Here is a 22,155-nt window from a genome sequence, read left to right as displayed (position 1 = left end):
GTGCCCGCTACTGGACTTCCTACTGACCGTCAGTAAACTGAAGTGTCCCAAGGTCTACTGGCAGGGACCTGTCTTCATGGAGTGCTATGGCAACCAGTTGCTGAAGGTCTGTTACTGTGAGTTTAGTTGCTGATATCTCCCTCTCTTCCTTTGGAGAAAGCGGAGTCTTTTCATTTTCAACCTTATTTGATCCAATAGTTGAGATGTCATCCACAGTGCTTTTGATTTCTGAGCCATCTCTCTCAAAGTTTACCATATATCGTGCTATAGTGCTGCTTGATCTGCAAGGGGAAGATGCAAAAATGTTCAGTGCAGCAAAAACAGTTAATGGGTGAAGCCTGTTTTTTACAAATGAACAGAAATGTTCATGCAACCACAACATATTTTCTCCTGTAAGAATGACATAGATATACTACTTCTAATGAACCTGTCACCTTAAAAATACTTCTGCTATACATTAGCTTTTTTTTTTATACATTCTTTTTAATTAAAATTCCAATATTGAAAGATTATAAAAAATGTTCTAACATAATCCAGTCTAAGATGACTACTCAGAGGCCTGTAGTAATATGGTTTGAACTCATTACTTATTGGTTTAAACAATCACAAGTGCCTGCTGACAGTTAATAGAAGCCATAATCACCTATTAATTATACAAGAACCTATAAAAAGGGATTAGCAAATTCATAAAACTACAGATTATCAAAAATCCTGTCATATCTTTAATTTTAACAGCCAGCAAGCAAACCACATTTCACAATGGGAGTCAGTTTTTCAAAGTTCAAATGAGTGTGTAAAGCGTCTCCCTAGATGTACTTGTTCAACAGAAGACTTGAGTCTTTCCTGTTATTAATGCATCACTTGTCATATACTAAATTTACATAATTAACATGAAAAATAACAAACCATTAATTGCTTTCTACAGCATCAAATACCTGGAGATAGAGGAATTTCACCTTACCTAGTACGTGTTACGCATTTACATGACATTGCAAGAATCCAGAAAAAAAAAGCAGAGATTCCTTCCTTTTAAACTATGTATAAAAGAGAAATTCTGGGAAGTTCCAGACAAATTATTCTTCAGCAACACTCCTAAACATCAACAAAAGGCTGTAGTTTTTTTTTGTAGTAGCAGTCAGCAACTTCCTGCATCAAGCTGGTGACTCATGCCATTCTATCTGGCCTGATAACAGAGTTAACAAATCAAATCCTACATACTCATTGAAGATAATGTATATATGGAAACACAGCTAGGAAACAGATGATTAAAAATGAAAATTTAAGTTTCCTTATTGTTTTTACTGTAAGTTTATGACTGATAGAGATCTTTTGTCATCTGAATATAATTTTTCTTAGGTCAATTTCTTTCCCTTTAGAGAGGTCCTAATAAACTTTGTTTGCATGAACCTTTCAGATTAAAGTAAAAGCTGGCCCTGCTGTTTTATATCACAGAATTTGTACCTGAGCAGAACACAAATCAATTCATTTTGTCACATCAAGATAAAAACCTATTATTGATGTATTTATCTACATTTATTACTCTATAAAATGATCTATCTTTATTATGAATTAAAGATAAATTACCCATCTTTCTCCTTCTTCTGTCTTCATTTCATCACAGAAAAAAGGGTGTGATAAAGGATTGCAAAAGAAAGAAAAACAAAGATTCATGTGTACTGGTAAATCACTTGCACATCAAAAACAGCTCTTGACAATTTATCTTCTGTGTGTCATCTATAATTTTTATCTGTGTGTGAAAATGACAGCTTACTCTCCATCATTACACTTTTTCCCTTCCAAACAATGGAAAACATCATGTTTTGAGTGAAAAACAAAACAAAACAACAACAACAACAACAAAAAAAAAAACACAAGAATTTTACTTTACCTTGATAGTCTGAAATATTTGAAATAGATTTCCTATTTCCCACTACAAATGACACAATTTGAGCACTATCATTGTTATTTTATATCTTTGTGGTGGTAGTAAATACCTTTGACAACAGTAGTAGCAACTATTACTCTTAACCACTCATGGTGCCTACTCAGATCCTAGTCACAGGGGTAATGACCTATTAATCACCTGTGGAGGACATGCCTATGTTGACCTTCTGTAATATAATGCCCTGTTATTTTCCTTGATGAATTGTCTGGCACATCTCTAATGTTGTCAGTCCATATTGCCTTGTGGGATATGCTGCTAATAAATGAGGAAATACGGTGAAAGGAGAATGAACAACAACATATCTAAGGCCTGTCTTTGGTGATCATGAGCTAACTAAATAGATGATGGGCAGCAATCCTTGTCATCCTTGTTGATGAATATACTTATCAGCTCCTGAGATCTAAGATCAATTTACTAAACAGATCACAGATCTCTGAGTCACGACTGAAACTCATTACTTAATGTAAGTTGTAACCATGAGATACTACTACAGATTTTCTTAGCTGGTCATGCAGTAGCCAGCCTTCTCTTTTCTTACATTAATTATCAAAATGTTAAGCAGTCATTTTCACAGAATCACAGAATCACAGAATTGTCTAGGTTCACTCTGTTTTGCTCTTCTCTCTCCTATTTCCCAGCAATTTTGCAGAGGGAAAAGCTGGGAAGAAATATGCTTTGTCTAAAATTGCATTGAGATATGAATGTTCTTCAACATGTATAAAGAATTATTAGAAGGGCTGAATGTTCCTGGTATCGTGCCGTAAGCCCACATATTTCTGTCTCATCCTTCTCTTTCTTTGCCTTTATTATTATTATTATTATTATTATTATTATTATTATTATTATTATTGTTAGTAATTTGGTTTTCCCTTGGCTCTTTACCTAATGTGTTATTTGTTGAAACATTGACAAATGAAATATTCAGATTTTGAAAGAAATTGTAGATTCTCTATTGAAAAATTATACAGTAGCTTTTATCAGCAGTAAACATACAAGGAAGCTAACACTAACATAAATGGCAAGACAGAACAGGAATCTATTAAAAAATAAAGCATTTTAATTGTTTGACATACCTGGGAGCAACCTATTGGAAAACTTTTATAAGTGTGAACATGTATCCTCCTGCAACCTTCTCTTTCCAAGGCACCTTCACTTTGATCTATGAAGAGCACAGGATCCACACACAAAAAAGTAGCCACCTAAATCATCATGCTCTTAACTCTCTTTGCCTTCTCATTTAAGAAATTCCTTAATACAATGTTGCTAGCAAACAAACAATTTCAAGACATTTATTACTTCACCTGCAGTAGGATTTCTAGTTCCCAAAGAGAATCAAAGCTACTTCTTAATAATTCAAACACTCATAGTCTCACTTTGAATGTGTTTGCACTTCTCTCCAAATTGTCACTGTATTGTTCCCAGAGAACTATTTTCTGTTTATAGTAATACATACTCCACTATTAATAGGTCTCTTCCAGCAGAAATATGAGTCCAATTTTCTTACTTACTTAAATCCTAATACGTGGATTTCTTTAAATCCTGGAAGCTTCTCAAATATTTTTTGCATCTGTAGAAAAACATAAACTTGTTAATCCAGTATAATTTCTACTACTAAAAAGCAAAACAAAATATTAAATAACTAGACTATATTTTTCATATTTTGGAAATAGCTTTAGGAAACAGTTTTAAGTGCCAGTTTTGTGGTATCAGCTTTGCTCAACTTAAAGAGAATATTTGGTTTGTACATGCTGCTTGTATCACCTGTTAATAGAAAAAATAAAGTACAAAATGTGCCTTTTTTAAAGTAATGCAGTTATTAACTGGATTATCATCTGTTTACATAACAGAGGGAGTCAAGCAAGATGCATTGAATAAAATGTTTTTCTTATTTTCAGTTGTTTTGGTTCATAAATTGTTTTGTCATTCAGATCACTCTAACTGTGAACTGTTAATTATTTTGAAATACTAACCACATGTAGATGTATTTAGAATATCTGTGAACTTCTTTAAAAATGCAAGTTTGAGCTGTCTCATACAAATAGAATCACTTTGAATATTTTCAATTCAAATGCAAACAATTGTACAATTAAATGTTTTTTAATAGAAGAGTCAATATGAAGAATAAATAATGAGCAGAGAATATGAATTCTGTACACATTTTTCAGACTAGAATAACATGTTTCTATTAGCACCTCAATAACTAACAATGTTTTGAACTCCAACTGACTTGGTAAGCACAAATCGGTCCTTTTCTGTTGTAGCTAAACAAAAAAGAGTATTTGATGTATATCTTTTGTGTCAGAAGATGGATTTCTCTTAAAGACACAGTGCCAGTTTTCTTTTCTGATTCATTTTCTGGTCCTGTTAAGTATCAGGCAACATATTATCTAGGCATTTCATCTTCTAGCAAAGCCTATGGAGTTGAGGGAATTCAGCACTTAAAAAGAAATGAAAACACTTTTTGAGGGACAAGGTCCTTTTAATTCAACATATCATTTATATGTACATGAGGTAAAAAGTGGAGGTCTTTTCTTTTCCTTAGCTGTATATTTCCATTCAAACACCATATAAATTTAAAGCTTATTTATTCATGAGTGAACATTTGTCAGAAATGGTAAGGAATGTGCAGTCAGACCTACAGCTTTCTCTGTATCTCTAAGGTAAGTTAAGTGAAGAAGTAGAAGAAAATTGGGATATTATCTCAATACCATTATCACTATTCCTAGATGTCTTTTTTTTTTTTTTTTTTTTTTTTTTTCTCCCAGCAAACATAAGAGAAGCTAATATCTAGTGCAGAAAATGGGTATCATCTATAATTCCTTTGCACATCTCTCACAACAGGACAGTAAGAAAGGAACTGAGGTAACTACTTCATTTTGAGCATGGTCTGACTCTAGAAAGTAGTGCAGAAGTAATATTTATGTAATTATGCAAGTAATAATGCATCCTCCGTGGAATTGTTTAGAGGAAAGTGCATCAGCTGTATTTCATAGTACTGGACTGTTAATCATTATTTAGTCAATATTTCATGTCAAGAACAGCTTTGGATTCTTTAATGTGGACAGATGAAGTTTCATGGCAGTGGAACATAACCTAACAATCAGGAAACTTCACGTTTTTCCCCCTCCTATATGCACTTCCTTATATTCTACTTGCATGCTATAGCAACATTTAAAAATTAATGAAATAACTCAAAAGTCAGATTGCTGAATTGCATCATTAAATATATGACAACCAAAGTCAGCAGGCAGTTCTTTTTGAGGATAACACTGGAAATCTCCAGAGAAGCCACTTTTTATCTGTTCTGCCAAAACTTTCTTCACTGTTTTCCTATGCATATCTGAAAATGAACCAGGATAGTGAAATAGCTTGTACCGAGGAACACTCATGAAACTGATGAGCAACTTGTTAAATTTACTAAGCAAGCCTTTGGGGAATTTTGTCATTAATTGCTATCTATATAAATGATAGCTGAACATTCAGTTATCATTATTAATTATACAAAGACACAACAGATGTTCCAGTTCTTACAGAAACTATGTAAGATGGGAAGTCCTTTGAAAAGTAGTTCAGACAACAGTAGCTAATTGCTTTTAACATTTATATTATATTTCTCATTAGTTTTATTACAGAAATTAAATTATGACAAAGTACTGTCCGTGAATTCCTGATTAAGCCCAAATTATATACCTAAAGTTACAGTTGGACCAATATTCTCCTCATCAGTTATTTGAGGCTCTACTGCTGACCAAGATGCTGGCTTGGTAGCTGGACAGATGGCCTAAACAAGGGCAAAAAATATCTGTACATGAAGGAAAACTGAAGGTCTTGAGACAATAGAAATTATGTACTTTAAGAGGATGGTTGATTCTAGTTCTTTTTCACTGTGAAGGTAATTTCATGTTATGAATCTCAAAAAAGGTATAAAGCCAGCTTTTCAGCATTCACTAAACCTCCTTACCTGTAGCTGAAATTTGGCAGCTAGTTGTCGGTACTGTGGGGAGTTGGGGTCATTAAGTTCAGCTGTGTACTCCTGATCAGTGAGAGTGACACTGAATTCTACCATTTGCTCTGCAGGCAGTTCTGGGACTGTATTTGTTCCTAGTTCCTGGAAAAAAAGAGGAGAGAAAAAATGGGAGAAATAAAGGCAAGTGATTTTTTTTCTCCCTACATTTCAGTATTCAATAGATAGAAGTATTCCTTTTTAGGCCCCTCCCCAAAATAGCTTTCTGAACCATATCCTGCAAATGGCAAGGCTTCCCAGATGCATCTGTTGGCTTGTTTCTTCTGCCTTTGCAAACAAGTTTCTATTACTGTGACTGGAGTGTTGCCTTTTATATGCAATAATGAAGATGATGAAGAGAATCAAGCCATTTCTTGCAGAGAAAGAACTCTTCTTCTTTCCACTGTCACGAAAGTGTTATGGCTTTACTTGACATTTTGGAGGAAAGTTTGTTACCTCAAGGTACAAGCAAATGTTGAAAGCTGGTTGGTATCCTACCCTTATAATGCCTTTGGTCAACAAGCAAGACTGTCTGTTACAGTATCATGTTCAGACATGTATTTTTTTTCATTATAGTAAAGTAGAATTGGCCCTACCTGGGTTACACCTTTCCTGTGCAGTTGACTTTACTGCTTTTAAAAGTACTCTTATTATGTTTATTGATTCCCAAAACAGTTTGCAATTTTGGCCTACATTAGTAATTTTTTTCCTTTAACAATATTAATCTCCAAAAGCCAATTACTTTGCAGGCTACCATGCCCTGACCACAGGAAGGAATGTCACTATGGGTGCATTCAGAAAGATTTTCTAGATCATCCCAGATGTAAGGTAATGTAATATTTTTGCTGATTATGGCGTCAGTAGGGAATTCTTGTTCACAAACAGTGCTCAGCTTCAAATTTCATATCTTGGAACACAAGCACCCAAGGGAAATAATTCAGGGAGGCCATCCAGGAAACACTGCCTTCTGTCTATTTCTGTTTTACTACAGAAGAAGTCTTTCACTTTTTGAATAAAACCTTTCAGGTTTCTACTATGTTTGGCTGTCAAAAATATGAAAGTCTTTAACACAGAACGAGAGATTTTGTTTACTACTATGATTGCATATACATTGCTTATTTATACTTATTAATAATAGTTAGATACTCCATATTCTTTTAACACTTCTTTGCATTTGTATTTGCTCATGGACAATTCTACTCTCAACCATACTTTTTATACCTTGGTTAGAAAGAACAACAAGAACAGGATGATGGAGAATGGTTGGGGCCCATGATATTGGGGCCCGTCATATTTAATATCTATATTGACAATTTGAATGAAGGAATTGAGTGCACCCTCAGTAAGTTTGCAGATGACACAAAGTTGAGGGGAAGTGTCAATCTTCCAGAGAGTAGGAAGGCCCTGCAGAGGGACCTGGACAGGTTGGGTTGATGGGCAGAGGCCAAGGGGATGAGGTTCTACATGGAAAAGTGTTGGGCCCTGCACTTTGGCCACAACAACCCCATGTAGTGCTACAGGCTTGGGGCAGAGTTGCTGGAAAGCTGTGCAGAGGAAAAGGATCTGGGGGTGTTGATTGATGCTTGCCTGAACATGAGCCGGCAGTGTGCCCAGGTGGCCAAGAAGGCCAATGGCATCCTGGCTTGTATTAGGAACAGCATAGTCAGCAGGACCGGGGACGCGATCGTCCCCCCGTACTCTGCTCTGGTGAGGCCACACCTTGAGTACTGTGTTCAGTTTTGGGCCCCTCAATACAAGAAGGACATCAAGGCCCTGAAGGTATATCCAGAGAAGGGCTACAAAGCTGGTGAAGGGCCTGGAACACAAGTCCTGTGAGGAGTGGCTGAGGGAACTGGGGTTGTTCAGTCTGGGGAAGACAAAGCTCGGGACAGACCTTATTGCTCTCTATAATTACCTGAAAGGAAGGTGTGAGGAGCTGGGTGTTGGCCCTTTCTCACAGGACTAGACTAGGACTAGAGGGACTTGCCTCAAGTTGCATCAGGGTAGGTTTAAGTTGGAAATGAGGAAACATTTATTCTCAGAAAGAGTTGTCAGGCAATGGAACAGGTTGCCCAGGGAAGCAGTGGAGTCACCGTCCCTTGGGGGTGTTTAAGGAAAGATTGGATGTGGAGCTTAGAGACATGATTTAGTGGGTAATTGTGGTAGGGAGATGGTTGAACCACATGATTTTGGAGGTCAAAAAGGCTTTTACGGCCTTAATGATTCTATGAGAAGAAGCTGGCCCAAGAGAGCATCAGACCAGACTGAATCCCACAGAGAGGTGGGGTTTCCATTTCTGCTGTTGGGTGGGTTGGCATAATGCTCCTGGAGACATCTGTCCGATATGTAACACCTGGGTTTTGATAGCTTCCAAGAATAAGCAAAAGAAATATGCACAGTTACAATGTGTCAGGGGATAAGAGAGAAAATAGGACATTTATATAATAAAGAATAAGTGAAAGAGGAAAGAATGTATTCTGCCTCCATTAGTTCTGCATAACTCAGCTCTGAATAACTCAGCTCTGCTAAGTCATGACACATGATGCCTCTGTTTTGAAGGAAAATATATTTTGCACTGTATATAAAAATATGGTTTAGTGGGTGATATTGGTGGAAGGGGGATGGTTGGATCAGATGATCTTGGAGGTCTTTTCCAACTTTAATGGTTCTATGACTGTTCTGTAACATTATACAATATAAATACAAGATCAAGACATGTATGCTTTCTAGATGGCTTGAGATACAGGTAGGTAGTTGAGACTTTTAGGATGTGTTTGTTTATCTGGATCCTGAGGATGAAATAATTTCAGACAGTAAAAATACTGTTTATCTAGGATTATCCTGGTGTAATTCCTGTTCCAGAGCTGAGAAGCTTGCTGAGGTGGGATGGTGAAAGACAGCATTTTCCTGTGGTGTGGTGGGTGAGGTTTTGGCCAGCATTACCACTCTGAAATTCTTGGTGGTGATGCTGAGACCCTGAGTTCACACAAGTGGGAAGGAGGTGGAATGAGCCTCTGTTTATGCTGAGAGCACACAGACAACAAAAAAAACAGACAGTCTTTCCAAAGAGCTACTCCAGAAGGGTAAACTCTTTCGAAAGAGAAAGAAACCTTAGAGCAAAGCAGAAGAGAAATTCAATACAAGGGTTCCTGCCTGGAGCTCCTCAGAGGTGTGACCCACCCAGGGCCCTGGACAGATCTCAGTCTGCCTCCAGAGGGCTTCTGGAAGGTTTTTAATGAAAAGCAATTTGCAAAACGGTGTAAAAAAAGCAACAGGCTCACGATTAACAGAAAAAAAAAAAAAGAAGAAAAAAAGAAGAAAACAAAAAAAGACTTTAAAAAGTGATTGCAATATTTTTATACTTTCTACTGCATATGCAAGAGCCATCATTCATGATATAGATCAGATGTTGATAAAACCCTTCAGCCCTACTATCAGTAACAAAGGGGAACATTAATGGTTTATAAACATTAAACATTTAAAAGTTTTTCCCTGTTTTTCTGCCCCTCCTTTTTTTTTTTTTTTTTTTTTTTTTTTTTTTTTTTTTTCTGCTAGCTGAGTTCAAAAAAAGAAAAGGTGAGTGAAAAGGAGGGATAGAAAAACGGGCTATCCTCACCTTCACAGGAGTCTTCGTGTCATTGACAATTTCATTGAATAGCGTGCCGTTAGGTATCGGTGCATATGGAGGGAGAGATGAACCAGGGGGACCTGGCAGAGATTCAAATAAAATCATGTGAGAACAGGTTTGCACATCAAAGATAGACAAAAATCTTCCCTTTTCTGTGTGTTGGTCAGTTGTCAGCTCCCTGAGAGATCTTTGTGTCTGTGATGGCCATTTATTCAATTTAAAGTAACAAGTCTTTGACAGTTTTCCAGCTAGTGGCAAAGCTACCACACTAGTAGTCATTATCAGTAAGATTCTGTCGTATTCGATCCACTTAAAAATATGTATGCAGGATGTTTCCTCCTTGAATCAAACTGCTCATATTTACAGATTATTATCATGGAATAAATTTCTATGTTTTTTTAAAGAACTCTGACATACAACAGCGTTGGTAGGTCTAAATGGATCAATTACTCAGATTAATGTCTTTGTATCACTGTGACTTTCTGGCTAATGTAATTGTTTATTTTCATCCATTTCCTTATTTTGGTTAACAAAATGCAGCATCTATAAATGTTATTTCATAAATGAAGCAAAATCAGCTCTACTCACTACATGTGAAACTGTGAAAACATAGTTTATAAGATGCATTAAAGACAGTGAAGAAAAACTGAAATGCTACACTTGAATAGAATCATAGAATAAATGCTGTAGAGAAATCAAAAAATGCTTCTTATAGAATATTTTACTAGACCATTTTTATTGTACATGACTGAACTTGTCATGCTTCTACTGCATTCATTCAATTACAGACTTCTAAGATCCGAGTCACTGATTTTAGCAATTCTATTTAATGGGCAGCTACACAGCAAACAGATCTGACTTTACCTGTAGAAACAGAAGGAATGTCTTCCAGCTTTTTGCCACCTGCTTTTTCTGTGGATATTTCATCTTTCCTATCAATCAAATAGAAATGAGTGATTTAGTGCTGTACTGACAATGATGAAGGTGTAACAAAATGTAGAAATGGCACCTACATTAAATATAATTAAATGAAAAAAGTTATTTGTAGTGAAATATTTCATAAGCTGATTAGACAGGGCAATGGACCATTAGATTCTGTTTTATATTATGGAAATATTTGCTTCCTGGACTCTTCTTCAATATGGTTTTTGTTCTTACAATGAACAAAAATACTGATCAGATATATTCCTCTACCCAGTCCTGTTGGAAGTCTGCTCATGAGGTTTCATGAGTGATTTTCTTTGAACAGTCAGAAGGATGGAGTCACAGAGGTAAGCGCACTGCACAGAATCTTCTCTTTTCAAAGTCTATAAATAGTTGACCACTGACAGTAATGAGAACAAGACCTTATAAATTGTCTAAACCAACTGGTTATCTCCTTTGCTATATCTCATCCTATTGGGATAGTTTGATGAGTGTTTTGGCCTTCTAATTTTATATCCAATGGACATTTAATGGTTTCAAGGGCATTTCATGCTTTGATATGAGGTGAGGATGGGAGGACTTTTTGTTCAGTTGTCAGCCTGCGCTAGAATATCATCAGTCTAAAGACAGTTTTGAATCAGATTCCTGGGACAATATTATAATGATAGTAGGAACCTTTAGATTTTGATCTGGATGTAATACTCATGGGTTAATGCTTCCCATGGTCACCAGGCAGACAGCTGAAACTTCAAGTATATGGCGAGTAACAGGATAACAAGTGTGAAAGGATTCGTTTTTGTAATGTTAGTGTTATTATTTATTGTTTCTGTCATTTACTGTTCTGTGCTGATGAAAAAAAATTGGAACTGATTCTGCTAGCTTGCCTGGTGGAAGAAGTGTTGTGTATAAACACATGTACAAAAAGTACACTATATAGTTGATGTGTTAAGGTTTCCTGCAGTTAAGACTATAGAATAATTTCTACTCTAAAAAAAAAAAAAAAAAAAAAAATATTAATTGTAGCTCTTGGAAACATTTAGATCTTTAGATAAGAATCTTTTAAGTCATATATTGAGATTTTTCTTTCCTAAAATTTGACGCGAATAATTTCAGTTGTTTTGGGTTGTAAGTAGAGTGGGGAGAAAAAAAGAAGCCCCATCATGGAAATTAATGAGGAACATTTATATAGAAATATCTATTATTAAGACAGTACATGCAGGTGGAGTGTTAGTGAAAACTGGTATGAGTGAAAGACCTGAGGGCACTGCAAATGTGTAGTGTCATGCTAACTGAGACAATGTAAAGCTTGTAGTGTGAACAGAAAAGATGGCTTGGCTGCGTTCCTACACAGGACCAGACTAGCTGTTTAGTAGCATAAACAAAGAGTATGACAACTCCTGATTTACACATTAATTAGGTATCTTATGCAGTGAGAACTAAATTTCTATCTGTAATGTTTTCACAAAGTCAAATAATATCTCTACATGATAACTCACAGAAGATCCAGAACATTTCCCTAAACCACGTAGTAGTAAGGATGGAAGTCCAACAATTCATAAGCACAGCTGTCTGTATTTCCAACTAAAATATTATTAATTTCATAGAATTTACCTCAACTTCTGAATCGTGCCTAGAGAAAACTTCATGGTTTACATAGAGCATAAGGACTCTGATATCAGTCACTTCACTTATTGCCTTGCTGCTGCTGTTTGCACTAGATTGAGTGAGAAGACCTCCCTTTGGACTTTCAGGTGAGTTTAATTGGGCCTTACATTATTAAAAATACATTTATTAGAAAGAAGAATACTCAAAGCTCCCATGTCATAATCAAGAAAGATATAGAAGACCTCTGTGATCATGAGACACTACAACATATGAATAGAGAAGATTATTTGCTACATTTGAAAATCTAAGAATATTTGAAAGAAAAATAATGCATAAATCAGAGAAACTGTCGACAATGGTTTGTTTGGATGTGCTGTAGTATTTATATGCAGAGAGTTCAATATTGTAACTTTAATCCTCTCATTCTCAGCCTTCTGAGCACTATCTGAAGCATATTTCATTTCCAAGAGAGTTTTTTCAGAATAAAACATCACATTAGTTTATGAGAGCATGACATGTAAAAATACAAGGGAAAGCTAAAGTGAAGGCATAGCATTTTCATATTATTTCTCAAGTAGCCTCTCAGATAAACTTTTTTCAGCTCTCTGATTATCCTTTTGAAAATTATAGGAATTGCATGTAATCTTTTGTCACTTTCTCCATTTACATTAGTCTAATGCAAGGTCACAGCTCTACCAGAGCAGTGCTTACATTAGTCTAAGAAGACATCCTGTGTTGTCTCCAAGTGAACAGGCAACTCAGATATTTGCCTGCCTTAATTATTTTTGATTCAATTACTGCAATCTATAACACATACAGCATACACATCTCTCACAGAATACACCAAATACACCACAGTGCTATCCACATATATGCTCACATCCACACACATCTACACGTATCTTTTTCATAAAAGTCAGTAACATGAAGTGATGAGGTTCTACTTGTGCTACTTACCTTTCCTGGAAGGTTCTATGTTTTACTCGCTGCAAAAAGATTAAGAAAAACAGCATTTTACTAGTGGATGCATCCAACCATTGAGCAGAAGCCTGTTAGCTCCTTTGTTTACTTTTTTACATGTTTCTTCTAACACATGCCCCCTCCTCTTCCTGAGCAATATTTTGCCCTTATATAAGCAGATGGGGAAGCAACTTGGAAGTCTCCCTCAGTTTCTAAATAAACGTCAGTAATCCTTACCCGTTGGATTATTTCCAGGTGCTCTTGGGAATTGCTGAAGTTTTTGCCAATGTCAAATATGCAGAAGGTTTCCCTCTGGCAGGCAGTAACCCAGTTCTGATATTCAGAAGTATCAGGAATCCGATCCAGAAAAATACGAAAGGCTTCCCACACAGCTTCCTGGCAGACTGAGTAAGAAGAAAGGGGCTAGGGATGGATGTTTTGTACCAAAAAATAAAGTTGAAAGCCCTTTTTAAAGAGATTTGGGATTTACACATTTTACTGTACTTAGTAAATAAATCCATCTTCTGGGTATTTCTAGGTCTTTTAAGTATTTTTGAGTTGACAGTCATTTGCCTTAATGCCAAAGGATTAGTTTTCTCTGAGTTAAGGACTGTAATTTCCCTCATTTTAAAAAACAGATTATCTTGGTCTAACATCATCAGCGTGAAGAAAGGGCAAACACAAAGCACACTTTGTTTACTTCAAAAATACATACAGTGGATGTTCCAGTGACAGCAAACAGGGAGGTAAATTAAAAAGAAAAATAAATCTAGCAGTCTTCATAATTGAATAATCAAAATTTTAACTGTATATACAAGTTTTGTACATCAGAATGGTTAACTGGGCATAGAATAAGCTAAGTAGAACACATGTAAGATTTCGATATTCATAGAATCATTTAGGTTGGAAAAGACCTCTGGAAAAGCCCAACTGTTTACCTAGCACTGCCAAGTTTACCCCTAAACCATGTCCCTAAGCACCACATCTACATGTTTTTTGAATACCTCCAGGGATGGCGACTTAACAACTTCTATGGGCAGCCTTTTCCTGTGCCTCACAACCCCTTCAGTGAAGATTTTTTTTTTCCTAATATCAGATCTAAACCTTCCCTGGTGCAACTTGGGGCCATTTTCTCTTGTCCTATTGCTTGTTCCTTGGGAGAAGAGACTGCCCCCCATCCTGCTACAGGCTTGTAGTTGTAGAGAGTGATAAGGTCTTCCCTGAGCCTCCTTTTCTTCTGAAGTAGGGGAGTGAGAAAGCTATTGTGGTGGAGTTCAGCTGCCTAGCAAGGTAAAACCACCACATTCTGGCTAAATAACCAATACCAAGCCCTGGGGGATACAACTTTTGACCTGTCTCCAGCTGGATTTAACTCTGTTCACCACAAAACTAGCCACCCAGCCAGTTGTTTACCCAGCAAAGTGTATGCCCATCCGAGCCATAGGCAGCCAGTTTCTCCAGGAGAATGCTGTGGGAGATGATGTCAAAAGCTTTACTAAAGTCTAGGTAGGTAACATTCACAGCCTTTCCCTCTTCCACTAACTAGGGCATCTTGTCCTGGAAGGAGATCAGGTTCATCAAGCAGGACTTGCCTTTCATAACCCCATGCTAACTGGGTTGTCCTGCATGTGCCGTGTAATGGCTTTCAAGATGATATACTCCATAACCTTCCATGGCACTGAGGTCAGACTAACAGTCCTGTAGTTCCCTGGGTCCTCCTTCTGGCCCATCTTCAATGGAAAATATATTTTTTTAAATGCATCAGGCTAACTTCATTTTCTTACATTCTAAAATTGCAATGCTTTTAGACTTCTCAAAGTTTTAAGGACTTCCTGTAGCATATACAGGCTTTTATGTTTCTTTAAGCACCTCTGGAAAAATTGAATGACTTAGTATGGGTAAAATTCCTTTGGAAAGAACACCATTTTCTTCCTTTCTAGACAACTGTACACACTCATGTATTCAATATTAAAAATCTCCTCTGTGGAGATGAATCACCCAGTTAAATGCCAAGCTACATCAGACAAGATTAACAGGGACTGTGGCTGCGGAGAGAACAGTAGCATTCTGTATTATTTAGGGAAATGAAAGTGAACACAATGAAAATATGACAGAGGTGGAGAATTGGAAGAGATGGTATTCAGGAATGGCTGTAAAGGACATTAATTTACTGGATGCTAACTGATTTAAGTACATGACAGTATATAAAATATGTAATAGTGGAGATTAGTACTTGTATGTAATTCCATTGGCTCACTGCTTATGCAAGAAAGCTGTAAAGTTGAGCTGTAACATGGTAGAAACACAGAATGCATATTAGGGCTTGGTGTTGTTTTTTTGAACTACTTTCTAGCAATCAGGGACTACACTTCTGAGTGCACTTTTACCAGCATCTTGTTGAAGTCTCCTCTTTGTTTTAAGTTGAAATATTTCTAATTTCAGACAATTCTGGAAGATAAACTGATCCCTCCTCCAGGCAGCTACTGCCTATCTGACTAACTATGCAAGTCTTTGTATCTCTGTTCAGACACCAGACAATCCATACGCCCAGAGTGCTTGGATTTCACTGCATGCACTTTGTACAGCCTCCAACTAAGCCTTGAATGTCTCCTGTCTGTACCTGGGTCACATTTAAAACCACTGAGTGGTGCAAAGAGATAACTAGATTATCTCAGGCTAGCACAGACCTGGCCAAGATGTGCTGTTCTGTGTGGATGTCCTTGCTCACTTGCAGAAATGCCCACTTCTGTAGGTAGACCCCTGCGGGGCCTGTGAAGTTGTAGAAGACAACCAACATGGCTTGGTGGCAGCTAGAATCAATGTGCTTTGAGCAGCATCAGTTCAGTTTATTGGAGCTATTGCTCTATGCCCCGTTAGTGGGTGACTACCTCTGTTGCTACTTGGTGATTCCTCTGGTATTCTTCTTCATCAAAGCCAGCTGTATTTTCAGTGTTATAAAGGGATAATATTCACTCACTTGAGATGAAGGAACAGGCTTCTTCAAAATGTTGTTTAAAGTTAAATGCTTGTAGAGAAGTGGAATTTCAAGCAAAGTAGAAAAAGCATTTTAATAAAGCCTTGGTGGCAATTTAAAAACTGTTGCCTTTAGCACTTTACTTTGCAGAGTTCATTACTGTGAGATGGGACATTTATTTTCAATACTTGATACATGCTTTGACTTATGGTGAGATAATTATCTGCATTATCTAAAATACCAGTGTCTCTGCAATTAATGTAATCAGTTCTAGAAAAGGGTATTCTCAAAAATTGCTGTAAGGATGTACTCACATAGCTGTGTTAGGGCACTATAATAATAATTCAGCAACCACCTTCCCTCCCTGTAGAGCAGCTGTATGTGGAGCAGAGGTGGCCAGATTATTAAAAAGTAACAGGCTGTCTTTTGAAAAGATTTTCATTATGAGCTAGCAGTTAGGGTTTCTTTCTATCATTTTTTTTTTTCCTCACATCTCTCTGGCATCTTGTTTTTCTGTGTAGCTGCTGAATAAAGATATAATATCTGATGAAAATCCAGTTTTCAAGGTTTAAATAAATGTGACATGTGGCCAGGCATCATAACTGACCCTGTGCATGTTCTCAGTTTGCCCCACATGAAAGACTGTCTTCATCCTGATGAAGGTTTTTCATTAGTAACTCTCTGAGCACATATATCTGAGCAGTTTTTTCTTATGTGCTCATTCCTGATGGTGTTTTAGTGTGAATTAATTAGAATATTAAAAAAATAAAATAAAATTTTTCCTCAGGAAGTGGTAAAATTCTCTAGAGGACAGATATGATCCATAGTGCTTTCACACTTCCAAATATTTCATGGGACTTAGAGGGGTGGAGGTGGTCTTCTAAACTTTAGATGAGAAAAACAGTGGACCTGAAGGTATGTCTACAAAACAAAATGAAGATAAGATTGTCCCACTCAGGCTGTCTAGTGAAGGCTGAAAGACTCCAACATGGCTACCAAATCATTGTTCCATGAAGGCTTGTGCTGTGGTTACGAGGTGTAACTTCAGGAATAATGGTAGAATCACAAAGTTTTCACTTCAGATTTTTTTTTTTTTTTTCATTTATCACTTTTGTCAGGTACATTTGCATGCTCAGCTGGGAGGACAGAAGTCATGAGTTTTGATCTTTTCCTTGAAGGAAAGTTTTTCTGAGGTTTTAACCAGGAACATTGTAATGCAAAACATGCAACTATTAAAGAGAACAGAAACACTTTTTCTGAATGAGCATACCAATCATTTAGCTGCAGTCACCTGCTTTCTTGTGTACTTTTGGGGAAGAACTTCTGATTCAGCTGTACTCCAGAAGAACCGTGTGACACCTACTCAGAAGAGTTTGTGAGTGTATAATGTTCTGCTAGGAAAGAAGAGGTGTAAGTTTAAGCATGCTTGCACTACAAGTCTTACAAAGCCCAATCTCCCACTCAGAAGTGATGTGCTGCTCTCTGAAAAGATGTTAGTAGCATGCTCATCAGTTTTAAAGGAAAATTTCACAGTTGCCATTCCTTAAATTCAGGTTAACGGTAGCTGCCTGTCCTAGGAGACCTTGTTTTATCAGGGACATAACCAGGGAGTTTTAAGGATTTTCAAGATTAATTCACGTTTAAGAAAGGCTTTTTGGATCAGACTCTTTGACATAGGTTTCAGAGTTTGCTCTAATGCCCACTGGTATGGAATTCAGTCCTACAATAGATTCCAGATATGTTTGTATCCATAGGAATGACTATAGACAGGATGTGGCTTGTCCATTCTGCCTATGAGAAGTGGCTACTGGAGTAAAATTTTTGCAGCTGTACATCCAGATTTCATTTCAGAGGGAACAGACTGGTTTACTGAAAGGGAGCTGGGGATCAACCAAGTTAGAATACATGTATGTGAATGGTTGAAGACCTATACAGAGGAACAGATACATAAATTAAGATGATTTAAGAGAATAGAAGTTCCCTTAAATACTTGCATCCCTAACGTACTGACTGTGTTTTAGAGTTCTATTTGATCTATCTAGTTGCAACTCCAAAATATTATTTTTTAAAAAGTACAAATTGGAACAGTCACTGAATGGAGAAAAGAGAGAGAGAGGAAGATAGGAAATACCAAAAACTGTTTGCACTATTCTCTGCAGGGACCTAAAATTAGAGTGGTAACTCCATAAGCTCTCTACAGTCAAGGGAGGAAAAGAAAGGGAGAGAGGGAGAGAGGGATTTGGGAAAGAGCAGAAAAACACATTCTAGATTTTAAAAAATAATACTCAAGTCTTGTCAGGTGCTGCTGCAATTATATTAGTGTTTATGTTGTACCAACACTGCCATAGACTTAATACAACTACAGATACACCAATGTATTCATGAAATGGCAGATGAATAGTTTCTTTAAATGTCTTGAATGGGTGGGATTAATTCTGAGTAGCAAAGTTAGTAACAACTACACTTTTGAGAAAAATGGTACCTCTTTACACAGTAGTGCAAGCATAATTTGGTCTTCAAGTTCTGTCATGCTAGAAAAATATGCAATTACATTGATACCATTAGTCTTTTGAGTGCATTGTTTTATTCTGTTCTGGTAATTGCCTGTCTTGAGCTGTGCTGATTTGCATGTAATATTTAATCATAAAGTAAATATCACATATATTTTCTAGAGCTAAAAAGCAAGATTCTGAAAAATTACTACGTTCTGTCAATACTTTCAGGGAATAATCACAGGCTACAATCATTGTCTTACCTCTTAATCTATAATAAGCTTGGTGACTGGCTAAAATCTGTTTCACTGATTCCTGTGGGCAAACTTTCACACCAGTTGAGAAAAAGGATGACCTCTTTGTTCGGTGTTTTGCCATGTCAAATATCCGTCTTAAGGTTGAGACTCTGGACCTCTTTGTTGTTCTTTCTGTTTTGTCTGACCCCGAGGCATCTGCTAGATGTTTGGCTTCACCACGATTTATTTTACCAGGGCTTTCTGGAAAAGATAAAAGGTAAATATGTATAAAGATACATTGCATAAGCAGTATGCAAGATCATGACTGGAAAATACTTGTGAATCTGAGAGTTTTTTGTGTTTAACTGTGATGGTGATTTCAACGTACAGAACGAATTAATGTGTTGAGGAGAAATGTCCTTTGATTATGCTGGACAACCATGACTCAAAAAACTGTTAACTAATTTCCTTATAACTCATCATGTGACTGTCAGTTCACACAGGGTAAAGGTTTCAGAAGCCCAAAATCTTGTTTTCAGTAGTGTCTTTGGGTTAGAACCACAAAGGATACTTAGGTGTTTGAAGTTTGTGCTACAGCATCTCATTTCACAGAATCACAGAATTTCTAGATTGGAAGAGACCTCAAGATCATTGAGTCCAACCTCTGACCTAACACTAACAGTCCCCACTAAACCATATCCTTAAGCTCTACATCTAAACGTCTTTTAAAGACTTCCAGGGATGGTGACTCCACCACTTCCCTGGGCAGCCTGTTCCAATGTCTAACAACCCTTTCGGTAAAGAAGTTCTTCCTAACATCCAACCTAAAACTCCCCTGGTGCAACTTAAGCCCATTCCCCCTCGTCCTGTCACCAGGCACGTGGGAGAATAGACCAACCCCCACCTCGCTACAGCCTCCTTTAAGGTATCTGTAAAGAGCAATAAGGTCACCCCTGAGCCTCCTTTTCTCCAGGCTGAACAAGCCCAGCTCCCTCAGCCGCTCCTCGTAGGACTTGTTCTCCAGGCCCCTCACCAGCTTTGTCGCCCTTCTCTGGACCTGCTCAAGCACCTCGATGTCCTTCTTGTAGCGAGGGGCCCAAAACTGAACACAGTACTCGAGGTGCGGCCTCACCAGAGCCAAGTACAGGGGGACGATCACCTCCCTAGCCCTGCTGGTCACACTGTTTCTTATGCAAGCCAGGATGCTGTTGGCCTTCTTGGCCACACAGCTGGCTCATATTCAGCCGACTATCAACCATCACTCCCAGGTCCTTCTCTGCCTGGCAGCTCTCCAACCACTCATCTCCCAGTCTGTAGCTCTGCTTGGGGTTATTGCGCCCCAGGTGCAGGACCTGGCATTTGGCTTTGTTGAACTTCATGCAGTTGACCTCAGCCCATCGGTGCAGCCTATCCAGATCCTCCTGCAGAGCCTTCCTACCCTCGAGCAGATCGACACATGCACCTAACTTGGTGTTATCTGCAAACTTACTGAGGGTGCACTCAATGCCCTCGTCCAGGTCATCGATGAAGATATTAAAGAGGACCGGCCCCAGCACCGAGCCCTGGGGAACGCCACTAGTGACTGGCCTCCAACTGGACTTGACTCCATTTACCATGACTCTTTGGGCCCGGCTATCCAGCCAGTTTCTAACCCAACGAAGCGTGCGCCAGTCCAAGCCAAGAGCAGCCAGTTTCTTGAGGAGAATGCTGTGGGAGATGGTGTCAAAACCCTTGCTGAAGTCAAGGTAGACCACATCCACAGCCTTTCCCTCATCCACCCAGCGCGTCACTTTGTCATAGAAGGAGATCAGGTTCATCAAGCAGGACCTGCCTTTCATAAACCCATGCTGACTGAGCCTGATCACCTGCTTGCCCTGCAAGTGCTGCGTGATGACTCTCAAGAGGATCTGCTCCATGAGCTTCCCTGGTACTGAGGTCAAACTGACAGGCCTGTAGTTTCCCGGGTCTGCCCTCCGGCCCTTCTTGTAGATGGGCGTCACGTTTGCTAGCTGCCAGTCAGCTGGGACCTCCCCCAATAGCCAGGACTGCTGATAAATGATGGACAGTGGCTTGGCCGGCTCCATTGCCAGTTCTCTCAGTATCCTCAGGATACTGAGAGAACTGATGGATCCCATCTGTCCCCATCGACTTGCGCACATCCAAGTGCTGTACCAGGTCACCAACCAGTTCTTCGTGGATAGTGAGGGCCACATCCTGCTCCCCATCCACTTCCACCAGCTCAGGGTACTGGGTATCCAGAGAACAACTGGTATTGCCGCTAAAGACTGAGGTGAAGAAGGCATTAAGCACCTCCACCTTTTCCTCATCTCTTGTAACTAAGTTTCCCCCCGCATCCAGTAAAGGATGGAGATTCTCCTTAGTCCTCCTTTTTGTGTTGATGTATTTATAAAAACGTTTTTTGTTATCTTTAACGGCAGTAGCCAGATTGAGCTCCAGATGAGTTTTGGCCTTCCTAATTTTGACCCTGCACAGCCTTGCAACATCGTTATAGTCCCCCCTAGTGGCCTGCCCACTTTTCCAAAGATTATAAACCCTCTTTTTTCTCCTATTTGTGAGAATATAACCCTATAGGGAAGTTTACAGCACTCTGTTAAGTAACTATGGAGCTTGTGGAAAGTGAAACATATCTGTATTAGCTTGCAGTATAAAAATGTATCTATACTAACAAATATGTAATGTGAGAAATAGTAGTACCTTAAATGGGTACCCTTTCAGATGCTCTTGTTTTTGCTCTGGGCTTCAGGTCACATCTCCCTTCACATTGGGTACATAGTCTTGAACCCACCCTGGGAACTAGCTGCTGAAACACATCCTTTCAAAAGCTGAACAGGAGTTTAATTGTCTTTGGGGAAAGAAATAGCTGTTTCCAGTCTTCCTCTTTTACTCCACAGTGCACTCCTCTTTCCATTCCTCACCAAAACAGATGTATTAATAAGAACAGACTGCAATTATGCTTCTTTGACACTGGATGATAGTGTCAGGAATGCTCTGGCTCTTTGTATCTCAATAGATCTTTAATTATTCCCAGAAAAGTGGAACAGCTACTGTACAAAAAAGTGAGATCACTAAGTGGAAACTGAAGAGCTAGGCTCAAGTTTTACTTATGCAGCTATTCATTTATGAAAAATGTTCTCCAAATAGAATCAAGCAAAGAACCACTCATATTAGATTGCACACAAAAACCTCAAGACTCATTTGGTCACACTTCCTAAATATATGAGATTTTCTATTATGTGACATAGCAGCTAAATTTTATGTTAAAATGTTAACAATAAAAACAGGTATACATTTGAGCAAGCTGAAGTGCAGCATTTTGCAGAATCATGCAACAGGAGCCATTACTGTATTTTAGATTATCTCCCAAAAT

At 38.1% G+C, this 22,155-nt stretch overlaps 1 protein-coding gene across 1 annotated transcript in view; it reads right to left on the bottom strand.

Annotated features, from left to right (window-relative positions):
* Positions 1-22,155, bottom strand: part of IMPG1 (interphotoreceptor matrix proteoglycan 1) — a 65,767-nt gene that overhangs the window by 31,852 nt on the left and 11,760 nt on the right. Inside the window, exons 3-11 of the mRNA XM_084512368.1 lie at positions 18,795-19,028; positions 13,303-13,469; positions 13,063-13,091; positions 10,441-10,508; positions 9,565-9,656; positions 5,907-6,053; positions 3,454-3,512; positions 1,585-1,605; positions 28-281 (exon numbers count right to left, since the gene is read on the bottom strand). Of these exons, the coding sequence (XP_084368494.1) occupies positions 28-281; positions 1,585-1,605; positions 3,454-3,512; positions 5,907-6,053; positions 9,565-9,656; positions 10,441-10,508; positions 13,063-13,091; positions 13,303-13,469; positions 18,795-19,028 (1,071 nt within the window). The remainder of the gene's footprint in view (positions 1-27; positions 282-1,584; positions 1,606-3,453; positions 3,513-5,906; positions 6,054-9,564; positions 9,657-10,440; positions 10,509-13,062; positions 13,092-13,302; positions 13,470-18,794; positions 19,029-22,155) is intronic.

This window comes from Aythya ferina, assembly GCF_964211825.1.
Source record: "Aythya ferina genome assembly, chromosome: 3".
Taxonomy (NCBI): Eukaryota; Metazoa; Chordata; class Aves; order Anseriformes; family Anatidae; genus Aythya; species Aythya ferina.
The sequence above is the reverse complement of the archived record's forward strand: the minus strand, read 5'-3'. Positions and strand labels throughout refer to the sequence as shown.